The sequence below is a fragment of the Myxine glutinosa genome, chromosome 5 (assembly GCF_964187855.1).
Source record: "Myxine glutinosa chromosome 5, kmMyxGlut1.1, whole genome shotgun sequence".
Classification (NCBI taxonomy): Eukaryota; Metazoa; Chordata; class Myxini; order Myxiniformes; family Myxinidae; genus Myxine; species Myxine glutinosa.
The window spans coordinates 32,858,594-32,871,541 of NC_136265.1; the positions used below are offsets into that span (position 1 = coordinate 32,858,594).

Here is a 12,948-nt window from a genome sequence, read left to right on the forward strand (position 1 = left end):
CCGGAGAGGAGTCGATAGAAGACAGAAAGACCACCTGCCTGTCTGCGGTGAGAGAGAGAAAAAGGCCCTCAAAATCAGCTTCATTGTGGGAGATTCCAATGATTCTGAAAGCTTTGGTTTCAACAGCGTGAAGCCGAGCTAGGTGCAGGAGCACCAGCCCAGAGGGGGGAACAGTATTCCATTGAGCTGCGGATGAAAGCCTTGTATGTGGTGAGGAGCTCAGGTGTGCCAAGGAAGGACTTCGCACGACGGAGGATGCCTAGTCAGCGACTGGCTTTGGAGGCCAGATTGGAAATGTGTTTTTCCCAGGAAAGATTATGGCAGATATTGAGACCCGAAAGCTTGACCGACAGAACTTCTTGAAGAGGATTGTTGAGAAAGTAGATGGGAGGGTTTTCCAGTCGGTCTTTTCGGAGAGACATAGTAAGAGTGTGAGATTTGTCAGGATTGAAAGACATGTTCCTCTTGTTTGACCAGTCTGTGATTTTGTCCAGGTCTGCAGAGAGTGAGGAGGCTGCAGACTGCCGATCTGGGGGATGAAGAATGGAGCGGCAGATAGTGGAGTCATTAGCAAAGAGATAGAGAGGATTTTCTAAAGAGTCTGAGATATCATTGATGAAGAAATCGCGCTCTCCTCTGGGTCTCTCTTCTTCCACCTCATTTCTGGTCTTGCAACCTCTGCCCTCTCTATGTTCCACCACCCCCACTCTCAGGTATTTATCTGCAGGAGGCAAACGGTCCACCGGCAACCCCCTCCGAGTGAAACTGCCAAAATCCCCAAACCAAGTCCAAGTACAAAATCCCAAACCACTGCTCTCTCCACTCATTTGTTCCTCTTTTCCCTCTGTCTGTGGATTGTGGAACCAACATCCACACTCTCATCAATCTCATTCTTCCCTCCATGTCTTCAAGACAGCTGTTCAACACCATCTCAGATCGTCACCAAATACAAAACAATTTGATCTTTTCTACACTCACTAAACCACGTCCCCCCCTCCCAAAATTTTGCTTTTGTATCGCACCCTTGCGTTATCCCCTTACCCTCGTCATTACCTGCATCCCTTGTTTGTCCGTCTCCGTCTGTTTTCTCCCGCTGCCCTGCTGTTGGCATTTCCCCTTCCTCCTTTTCTCCTTTCTTCTCTATTTTGTTATGTTGCATCCTGATCTGTCATGGGTTGTAGCTCTTCCATGAGCCTTGACTCTTACAAAAAAAATTTAAATCGAAAGATGGCGGTGGAGTGGAGGAAAAGGTGAAGAAGAATGCACACATCAATCTTGCTATAATTCACCAAATGTCCGTCTGTCTGTCTGTTCCCAGGTACCGCAAAAACAGTTGAACCGATCGCAACGAAATTTTAGGTGTGTAATCCTGGGAACCCCTGGAGTAAAATAGGCTATATTGTTTTTCCAATTTTTTTTCCAATTTTCCAATTTTCCAGTTTTTCCAAACATGATGGAATAATATTTACTGATATGAACAGTGATGTGGCTTCTATTGAAATTCTACAAATACTGTTTAGATTTTGATGATTTGCTTGTGATATGATTTAACGGATGTTTATATAAATCGTTTAAAATAAAAAAAGCCTTCAATTTCTGATATTTTGCCTTTTCATTTGGGCCTCCCAATTGAAACCCCGCCCCTAGGGTGGGTACCGTTGCTCGTTTATGAAATGCGAGTAAAAAACACCCTACCTGACGAGTCTTGGAGGGATTTCGATGAATACTTTGAAGTAAAGATGAGTCTCCATAAGGGGTTTGCAGAAGAGACAACATCTGTGACCTCCCAACTTCCATTTCTAAACCTGTGCCATTGGGGGATAAAAACATTTTCATGGTTTAAAATCAAAGGTTTTACGAATTGCATTTACTCTGTCATTCAAACAGTGAATCAAATACAGAAATCTTGCATGTACGTCTTCCTGTTCTGGTGTTTAAAGGTGAAGAATAAAGCAATACTTGGCGATGGTATGGCATGTCAAAAGCATGTAAACTACCCCCGTTAATTCACCCCAGACCCACTTTTTTCGAAATACTGACTTCTTTCGTGGAAGTCCAAGCAGTGTCCATGTGTTTTTTACCTCTCCCACACCACCCCCTCCCCCCCTTCCCATGCCTCCTCTCCCTCCCACAGATCTCCCGATGTCCCTGCTCTCCATTTTCTTCTCCCGCTCCCTTTATCATGTTTAATGTTTTATGCTTCAGTTTGTCTTTTTGTGATCAATGTTAGCTCTAACACGAGCCTCGATCTTGTATACAACAACAACAAAAAAAAAGCCAATGTTGTCGCTGCAGGCCCATCACCACCAAGTTAATTCACAGGTACTGTCCTGCCCACACCTACTGGTCTTTCATTGCCCTCCACGTAGGTATACTGCGTATGCGGGTGTCTTCTGATACCTCAGGGAGATGGATGCCCCTGCCTTGCATAACCCCAGGTCACCTGTGGGCAAGGTGTAGTACCTGTCAGCCCCCCGTACCAAGGTAACGGTCCGCAGCCATGCAGTTTAAATGGCAGATGGCTCTGCACAACTGTTGGATGAGAGTCCAGTCGACTCCAACAGCACGAGCGGAACAGGGTGAATTCCCCAACGGCCAGCAGAGAGACGGAGAGGAGTGGCGACCCCCCGCCCCCCCCCCCGTCCTGTCCCGTCTATACCACACACTTACCCGTGTGTACCAGCCATAGAAAGGCATTGACATCATTGCCCGATCATTTCCAGAGGAGACTCGACATCATCATCAGGTTTTTTTGGGGGGGTTTTTTTTGTATACAAGATCGAGGCTCGTGAAAGAGCGAACATTTATCACACAGAAAGACAAGCCGACAAACCGACACATAACCGACAAACCGACACATAAAACAAATAACATCGGGAGCGGTAGACAAGATGGGGAGAGAGGGGGAAGGACACAAACACAACATTTGAGAGCAGGAACCGAGAGACATGGAGACATCGAGAGATCTGTGGGAGGGAGAGGGCTTTGGGGGGGAGGCATGGGAAAGGGGGTGGGAGAGGCATAAAACATATGGACACTGCCAGGACTTCCAGGAAAGAAGTTGGAATTACAAACAAGGTGGATCTGGGGTGAATTAGTGGGGGTAGAAAAGATCAAGGTTTTGGATGGGGGAAGATAAGAGATGGTGGTGAACAGCTGTTTTAAAGACTTGGAGGGAGGAGTGGGATTGAAGGGAGTGTAGGGAGTTTGTTCCAGAGGCGGGAGAAAAGAGGAATGAAGGAGTGAAGGTGAGCAGAGAGCCGAGATTTCGGCAGTTTAACCATCAGAGGCTTGCTGGCAGATCTTGTGCGACCTGTAGGAATATTTGGGGGACAGAGCACAGAGAGAGCTGGGGGAGCAAGGCCGGAGAGGAGTCGGTAGAAGACAGAAAGACCACCTACCTGCCTGCGGTGAGTGAGTGAAAGGCCCTCAGAGATAGCTTCATCGCGGGAGATTCCAATGATTCTGAAAGCTTTGGTTTCAACAGCGTGAAGCCGAGCTAGGTGTGAGGCAGGAGCACCAGCCCATAGGGGTGAACAGTATTCCATTGAGCTGCGGATGAAAGCCTTGTATGTGGTGAGGAGCTCAGGTGTGCCTAGGAAGGACTTCGCACGACGGAGGATGCCCAGTCGGCGACTGGCTTTGCAGGCCAGCTTGGAAATGTGGTTTTCCCAAGAAAGGTTCGTCCTTCCTGCGCTGAAATTCATCCGAGCTGGATCGTCGCTCGTGCGGACTTGAAGGTTGTGGTTCGTCCTGCGGACCTCCTTCAAGCTGCGCGTCCTGATCGGCCGTGAGCTGCGCACGGGAACTTCCAGGCCAAGTCATCTTCTGCACGTTTCCCGGTCCAAAAATAACCGGTGACGTGAATGTGCTTGAAAGCGTGTTGTTGGGCTTCCTTCTCCAAAACATCTGCCAGTCTCTAAGCTCATTTATCAGTCCTGCGGGATGTTCCATGTCGTTTTCCAACGCAACAGCTTCTGATGTCGGGCTGGAATGTCGCAGGTATCGGCGATTATTGCAGATGGCATCAGCAGAAACAGATCACTACCTTCCCAGTAGCAGGCAGAGGTATGCAGCTCTGGTATTAATTATTTTCTCCATATTCCCATATTGAAGGTTTAGTGAATATTTGATGACAAAAGCTCAAATGGTAAAAACGGTCCTGGACAGACAAACACACTACATCATTGGCTCCCATTATCATTATCAAGTGTTGTACTTGTCGGATTATGACATCATAATGAAGCACCAATGACATCATCATCAACATATCTTATTCCCCATGGGGAGTGCTTAACAATAAGCCATGTTTAAACTTTTTCCATTGAGCGGTTTCGGAGATATAGAGATGCAACGTTTTGCCAAGGTGGCGTTCGTACCACGTGACCTATGACGTCGAACTTCTGAATAAAAAACAAATTATACAGGTGGAGGCACTCCTATAGTGGAATTTTCATGTCAATCGGACCAACGGTTGCTGAGAAAATGAATTTTAAAGATGCAGACACGCACGTACACACCCGATCGCTTGTCCCTGCTTTTCGCTTTGCACCCGAAATCACAAACTTGTCAAAAACTTTGAATATGTCTTTTTAATCCTGACAAATCTTACACTCTGTCTCTCTCTCTCTGAAAGGACCACCAGGCAAACCCTCCCATCTACTTTCTTAACAATCCCCTTGAGGAAGTTCAGTCCCTCAAGCATTTGGGTCTCACTATCTGCCATGATATTTCCTGGGATAACCACATTTCCAAGCTGTCCTCCAAAGCCAGCCTCCGACTGGGCATCCTCCGTCGTACAAAGTCCTTCTTTGGCACACCTGAACTCTTATCCACCTTCAAGGCCTTCATCTGCAGCTTGATGGAATACTGCTCTCCCCTCTGGGCTGAATCACCTGACTCACATCTTGTTCAGCTTGAGCCATGGAAACCAAGGGCTTCAAGATCATTGGAATCTCCTGCGATTAAATTGAGTCTAAATTGAGGGGCTGTCACTCACCGTCGCAGACAGGTCGGTGGTCTCTCTGTCTTCTACCACCACCTTTCTGGTCTTGCACCATCTACTCTTTCCCAGCTTTCCTCGTCGGTGTTTCCCCCTCTCTGTCTACTGTTCCTTTTATCCCATAATGTCCTGATCCATCCAGTGTACTCGCACTTCCACGAGCCTCGACTGTTAATGTGCAGGAATTTTTTTTCTGGAATCCTTCTACGTTATTTACCTTTTCATATATTATCACAAAATGATACAAAGCTTCCCGAAAACATGTCCACCTCATTTTATGAAGCACAAGCTGCCAATTGACAAGACTTGAACCGCGGAAGAGCACTCAAACAATAACACTCAAACAAGAACATACAAACAAGTACATGCGAACAAGTACACGCAAACAAACTGGCTCAAAGATCAACACTCACTTGCTTTGAAGATTCAAACTCGGCGTGAGTTTTTTCATTAATTTTACCTTTGATATCGTTTCGATTACAAAGGAAACAGCAGGTTTAACGAGCAATTCGAAGGAAACCAAAATCAACGCGTGTCACTCGTGAAGAATTGCTGCAGCAAAGACCGTCCCATTGACCATTGTGACGTCGGCATAGCGGCGTTCGGATAATTAATGACGTCACAGTAACTAAATCGGTAGTTTATTGGATACCAGAATCAACATTCATTTGATAAAATACAATTTTAAAATAAATGATTTGGGGGACATTATGCACGAGCAACCCTGAATGGGGTTGGAGGAATATATATTTAAAAAATTATATATACTACTCAAAAGAATTTAAGGGTCAAAGGAAATTTTTTGATCATTTTTGTAAGTATGTATGTCTTTTTAAGCCAGATAGGGTTCGAATATCCCCCTTTGGGTTGTCATTTGGACTATGGACAACACGTTATTATGGGACATGCATTCATTGCACTTATCTTAAGAAACTTTTTCAGTTAACCCAGATTTCCTTTTCATGGATTTGAACCACGAACTTAGTCAGACTAAACTGACAAACTGCCTCGAAACACCCATTGTGACACCTCATGCACCATTTGCACATGTTTAGCATGAGTGTCAATCCATGCATGCCAATTTTAGCAATAAAATGACTGAGCATTTTCCATTCATTGTCACTTGACATTTGAAGATGGTTCGACGACAACTCAGCATCCAAGACAGGGGAAGGGCCATTGGCTGGCTACAAGATGACCAAACTCAGAGAACTGTGGCTCAGCGTCTAAATGTAAGCCAACGCGTTATCGGCAGACTCTGGCAGAGGTTCAGGACAACTAATGCTGTTCAGAATCGCCCCCGTTCCGGAAGACCCCGATCAGCAACAGCACGAGAAGACCGCTTCCTGATGATAACGGCGTTGCGACAGCGCTTTGTGACCGCACGGCATCTTCGGGATCAACTCAGAGCTGCCAGAGGCACCAACGTGTCCAACCAGACCATTAGGAATCGTCTGCGAGACCGAGGTTTGCAATGCCGGCGTCCTGCAGTCCGACCACCGCTACTTTACCGTCACAGATGGGCTCGCCGAGATTGGTGCAGACGTCATATCCGGTGGAACCGTGGTCAGTGGGCAGAGACAATGTTCACAGATGAGTCACGCTTCTTGCTCCAGTTCAATGATGGGTGGGCTCGTGTTTATCGTCATTAAGGAGAGAGATTTGCTGATCTCAAAGTTGCTCAACATCTACCATTTGGAGGAGGAAGTGTGATGGTGTGGCCGTGTGGGCGGGGATATCCATGAACCACAGAACCCCTCTGTACGTCAACGGAAATTTGACTGGTCAACGTTATCTCAACGAGATTGTTCAACCTCTGGTAATTCCACTTCTGCAGCGGATTGGACCACGAGCTTGGTTCCAGGACGACAACGCAAGACCTCATCGTGCCAGGGTGGTGACCGACTTCCTGCAGCAGCAGAACGTTCAGCACATGGATTGGCCTGCATATTCACCCGACTTGTCACCCATTGAGCATGCGTGGGATGAAATAGGGCGGCGAGTTCGATCACATCACGGCCCTGCCGTCAACCTCCGGCAACTGGCTCAGCGATTAGTCGCAGAATGGCAAGCGATCCCTCAACGTTATTTCCAACGCCTGATGAACAGCATGCGCCAACGTTGTCAAGAATGTGTGAATGCTAACGGTGGCCACAACAGTTACTGAAGCTTCTGCGACTTGTGTGAACATCATTTTGGGGGGGGGGGGGGGGGGGGTTGCATGACTTGTTTTCATCAGGCTAATAAACTAGTGTCTAATCAAAAGTTTTTGTTTTGTGTTTTCTGTTCTTGAGCCATCAAAGAATTATTTTGTCATTAGTCGTCACCATTTTAGCTCGTTAGCTTATATTTATATGCACAAATATTTTTGACCCTTAACTTATTTTGAGTAGTATATATATACTGTATGTATATATATTGGGGGGGGGGGGGGGGAGTGGGGAGGGGAGCGGGGGTGGGGTGTGGAGGTGGTGTGTGCAGGCGAAGCTTTGGTGGTGTGGAGAGGGGGTCACAATAAATCGTTCGCTGTGATTCATTCACACAACGAGGCCAACCCCACATCCCTTGCTTCTGTGTACTGATGACCCAAATCCAACCTTTCAGCACCCAATGTGCGTACTGTTACGGATTCGTCACTTCCGTTGTTGTGGTTTTCATCCACTGCAAACATTTTTTATTCCATGTACTATTATTGTTGTCGTTTAAGGGAAATAGATATTACTATTTTCAAAAGGTAAAAAAGTTAATGTTTTAAATGAAACCGGAACCGAACGACGACGAAGAGGCAGAGGAGGAAAAAAAGGCGGAGCAAGTGAGTCGGAGAAGAAGCCTAGCTGCTTCAAGGTCTGGAGCAAACGATTGGCGAATGAGTCACGAGTGAACTTTGGGTTTCCCAGGAAAGGGATTCCTGTGACAGAGTTGTTATCGCTGTGACAGATCAACCTGCATGTCAGGTTTTGCGGTGGATTCCGAGGAGAATCATCGTAGTGCCGTTACGCCTCGAGAACGGGCCGTCGGCCATTTTGACTCGCGCGCTTTGCGCTTCGCTCAAGGTTTTTTTCACTTCGTTTCAAACCATTTTCACCGCATTCAGACGTTAATCTGGTGTGTGTGTGTGTGTGCAACGTGGCTTTTGAGTTGGAAATCTGCGGTTCGCTGAGTGGGAGCCGTGAAACGTCCATACCCGAGGGTGTGATTTCCCAGTCGCCTTGAGGGCGCCTTTACGCAGCTTTGGCAGCGGGACTGTAACTGTCAACCCAACGGGATTCTGGTCTCGATACGACATCGTACGGATGATCACTGGAGTGGATCTACTTTGGCTTGATGCCGGAATATGACTTTGGCTTGATGCGGGAATAGAGACATTGGGAATGTTCTTCTTTTCGCTCACTTGGAGCACAGTGAGTTATATTGCACGAACCTGCTGGTACCATCATAGGAAATAGATATTGGTTGTACAATTGATTACTATTGTTGTTGTGTTGTTATTCTTGTGTGACCTTAATACAATATTTGTTTGTTGGTAACAATTGGTGTGGTTTCACCATTGCTCTTTGACACAGAATAACACATCTTTCTGCGGTGACTCCTCTCAGGGCTCGGAGGTACACCGTGACCAGGGGGTTTGGGGAGGAACACGTAACAGAAATTGGGGGCTCGTCTTTGCTGATTAAATTCCCTAAATCTCGTCCGGGATTAAATTCCCTAAAATTCGTCCGGGATTAAATTCCCTAAAATTCGTCAGGGATAGAATTCCCTCACATTCCCAAAATTGGAATTTTTCTAACATTCCCAATTTTTTCAAATAAATTGGAAAATTTTTGTGGAAGGTTAACAGGTGCTAACTAAGAGTCACCATGATGTTTGACGCAGAAAAGTTTGCGGCGTCCCCTAATGAGGCACAGTTCCAAGCGTTAAAAATATAGGAATTCTTGATATTGGCCAAACATTTCAACTTGGAGGTCCGAGTTAATATGAAGAAAGCAGAGTTGCAGACATTGGTGCTAGAATCTCTGGTGGGACAAGGAACATGGAAAGAGGTAGCCTTGGATTGGTTACCCGAGGAAAAAGAAAATGTGGAGCTCCGGAAAATGGAGATGCAACTGCAGAGCCAGGAAAGGTTAAAAGCAGAGGAAAGGAGAGCTGAAAAAGAACTCTAGGAGAGAAGAGCAGAGGAAAGGAGAGCTGAAAAAGAACTCGAGGAAAGGAGAGCTGAAGAAGAAAGAAGAGCAGAGGAAAGAGCAGAGGAAAGGAGAGCCGAAAGGGAGTTAAAGGAACGTGACATGGAGTATCAGAAGGAACTTAAACTCAAGGAGCTGGAATTAATGGGAGAACGGAGAGAAGTAGTATCCATGCCGGCTAGTTCGACAACTAGTCAGAACACTTGGGATGTTGGTAGGCACAAGGCATGTGAGGCTAGTTCCACCCTTCAATGAAAAGGAGGTAGCCAAGTTTTTTTTACACTTTGAGAAAGTGGCTCAAATGCTAAAATGGCCTGTGGGGTCCTGGACTATGTTAGTGCAAAGTGTTCTTGTGGGTAAAGCTCAAGATATCTATTCGGCTTTACCGATTGACCAATGTGCAGATTATGAGATAGTGAAGAAAACCATTCTTAAAGCCTATGAATGGGTCCCTGAAGCTTAGCGGCAAAAATTCAGGAATGCCAGGGAGAAGTAGAGTGAAACCCATGTGGACTTTGCCAGAATGAAGGAAACCATGTTTGATCGGTGGTGTGACTCGAAGGGGATTGGGAAAGACTTCAAGCTGTTGTGACAATTGATCTTGGTGGAGGAATTCAAACAGGGTGTCCACGTGGACATTAAAGTACATCCGGATGAAAAGAAAGTACCAGAGTTGTATGAGGCAGCAACCGTGGCAGATGACTATGCCTTGACACACAGTTCCACAAACCTAACTTCCCGCCTAGAGTTACCCAGGGGAGTCATGGTAAATCAGGTTCGGAGAACAAATATTCATGGAGGCGGCCGAGAGATGACTATGAGGACAAATCTGATACCGCGAATTTTTATGGTAAATCAGGTTCGGAGAACAAATATTCATGGAGGCGGCCGAGAGATGACTATGAGGACAAGTCTGATACCGCGAATTTTTATGGTAAATCAGGTTTGGAGAACAAATATTCATGGAGGCGGCCGAGAGATGACTATGAGGACAAATCTGATACCGCGAATTTTTATGGTAAATCAGGTTCGGAGAACAAATATTCATGGAGGCGGTCGAGAGATGACTATGAGGACAAATCTGATACCGCGAATTTTAGGGATCAGAAGACTACAGTTCCAAGACAGACTTATCTTCCGGGGGGCCCGAGGCAGCCCACGAGGTTTCCTCCGGGCCTACTTGCGCTTTTTGAAAGAAACCTGGACATTTGATGTCCCAATGTTACGCCCTGAAAAGGAAAAATCAGGAGCGGAGTCAGACTAGTACAACTCCGAATGCATTGGCAAATGCGAGAAATCGTCCTTGGAGGACAGTGCCTTGTGAAGGTTTCCATGCCAAAGTTACGGCATCACAGAACGACCTTGTTCAAGAGGGTTACAAACCTTTTATTTCAGAGGGGTTGGTGTCACTGGATGGAGACTTGACTAACCAGAGACCTGTTAGGGTATTGAGGGACACAGGAGCACATCAATCTTTGATGCTTGAGGGCATTTTGCCATTGTCAGAGAAGACGGCAACTGGTGTTAGTGTTCTTTTACAGGGGGTTGGTGGCTATGTTAAAGCTCCACTTCATGTCATCCAATTTGAACCCACCTCCCCACTTCCCATGCCTCCTCTCCCCCCCCCCCCCCCCCCCAGATCTCCTGATGTCCCTGCTCTCCATTTTCTTCTCCCGCTCCCTTTATCATGTTTAATGTTTTATGCTTCAGTTTGTCTTTTTGTGATCAATGTTAGCTCTTACACGAGCCTCGATCTTGTATACAACAACAAAAAAAACAAAGCCAATGTTGTCGCTGCAGGCCCACCACCACCAAGTTAATTCACAGGTACTGTCCTGCCCACACCTACTGGTCTTTCATTGCCCTCCACGTAGGTATAACTGTGTATGCAGGTGTCTTCTGATACCTCAGGGAGATGGATGCCCCTGCCTTGCATAACCCCAGGTCACCTGTGCGGCAAGGTGTAGTACCTGTCAGCCCCCCTTACCAAGGTAACGGTCCACAGCCATGCGGTTTAAATGGCAGATGGCTCTTCACAACTGGTGGATGAGAGTCCAGTCGACTCCAACAGCATGAGCGGAACAGGGTGAATTCCCCAACGGCCAGCAGAGAGACGGAGAGGAGTGGCGACCCCCCCCCCCCGCCCCCCCGTCCCGTCCCATCGATACCACACCCGTGTGTACCAGCCATAGAAAGGCAATGCCATCATTGCCCGAGGAGGCTCGACGTCATCATCAGGTATGCAACTCTGCTAATAATTATTTTCTCCATATTCCCATATTGAGGGTTTAGTGAAGATTTGATGACAAAAGCTCAAATGGTAAAAACGGTATCGCCTGGACAGACAAACACACTACATCATTGGCTACCATTATCATTATCAAGGGTTGTATTTGTCGAATTATGACATCATAATGAAGGCACAGATGACATCATCATCAACATATCTTATTCCCCATGGGGAGTGCTTAACAATAAGCCATGTTTCAATTATTTCCATTGAGCGGTTTCGGAGATAAAGAGATGTAACGTTTTGCCAAGATGGCGTTCGTGCCACGTGACCTATGACGTCGTACTTATGAATAAATATATATATACAGGTGGAGGCACTCCTATGGTGGAATTTTCATGTCAATCGGACCAACGGTTGCTGAGAAAATGAATTTTAAAAATGCAGACACGCACGTACACACCCGATCGCTTGTCCCTGCTTTTCGCTTTCCGAGCGCAGTGTAAAAAACCCACAGTGTGTAAATACGTCAATCAGCAACAAAGAAGCCACCAGACTTACCTGTCACAGCTGTTGCAACCCCGTCAACACTGCTCATTTCCATACATTTCTCTCCACTTGCGAGGCAAATTCGAGTCTTGCTCTGCTCCTCCTCCTGAGATCCCTCGTCATTCAGACAGGCAGGCAGCAGGCTCTTCCGTCTCTTCATACCTTGAGAGAAATCACAAACTTGTCAAAAACTTTGAATATGTCTTTTTAATCCTGACAAATCCTACACTCTGTCTCCCTCTCTCTGAAAGGACCACCTGGCAAACCCTCCCATCTACTTTCTTAACAATCCCCTTGAGGAAGTTCAGTCCCTCAAGCATTTGGGTCTCACTATCTGCCATGATCTTTCCTGGGATAACCACATTTCCAAGCTGTCCTCCAAAGCCAGCCTCCGACTGGGCATCCTCCGTCGTACAAAGTCCTTCTTTGGCACACCTGAACTCTTATCCACCTTGAAGGCCTTCATCTGCAGCTTGATGGAATACTGCTCTCCCCTCTGGGCTGAATCACCTGACTCACATCTTGTTCAGCTTGAGCCGTGGAAACCAAGGGCTTCAAGTTCATTGGAATCTCCTGCGATTAAACTGAGTCTATGGGGCTATCACTCACCGTCGCAGACAGGTCGGTGGTCTCTCTGTTTTCTACCACCACCTTTCTGGTCTTGCACCCGGCTACTCTTTCCCAGCTTTCCTCGTCGGTGTTTGCCCCTCTCCGTCTCCTGTTCCTTTTATCCCATAATGTCCTGATTCGTCTAGTGTACCCGCACTTCCACGAGCCTCGACTAGTAATGTACAGGAAGTTTTTTTCATTAATCCTTCTACGTTATTTACCTTTTCAGAGATTATCACAAAGTGATACAAAGCTTCCCGAAAACATGTTCACCTCATTTTATGAAGCACAAGCCGCCAATAGACAAGACTTGAACCGCGGAAGAGCACTCAAACAATAACATCCAAACAAGTACACGCAAACAAGTACACGCGAAC

The 12,948-nt window shown here is 46.5% G+C and overlaps 1 protein-coding gene across 1 annotated transcript in view; it reads right to left on the bottom strand.

The window, feature by feature from the left end:
* Nucleotides 1–12,948, bottom strand: part of LOC137428666 (uncharacterized) — a 136,670-nt gene that overhangs the window by 85,097 nt on the left and 38,625 nt on the right. The window contains exons 4-5 of the mRNA XM_078777272.1: nt 11,975–12,124; nt 1,696–1,805 (exon numbers count right to left, since the gene is read on the bottom strand). Coding sequence (XP_078633398.1) covers nt 1,696–1,805; nt 11,975–12,124 — 260 coding nt within the window. The remainder of the gene's footprint in view (nt 1–1,695; nt 1,806–11,974; nt 12,125–12,948) is intronic.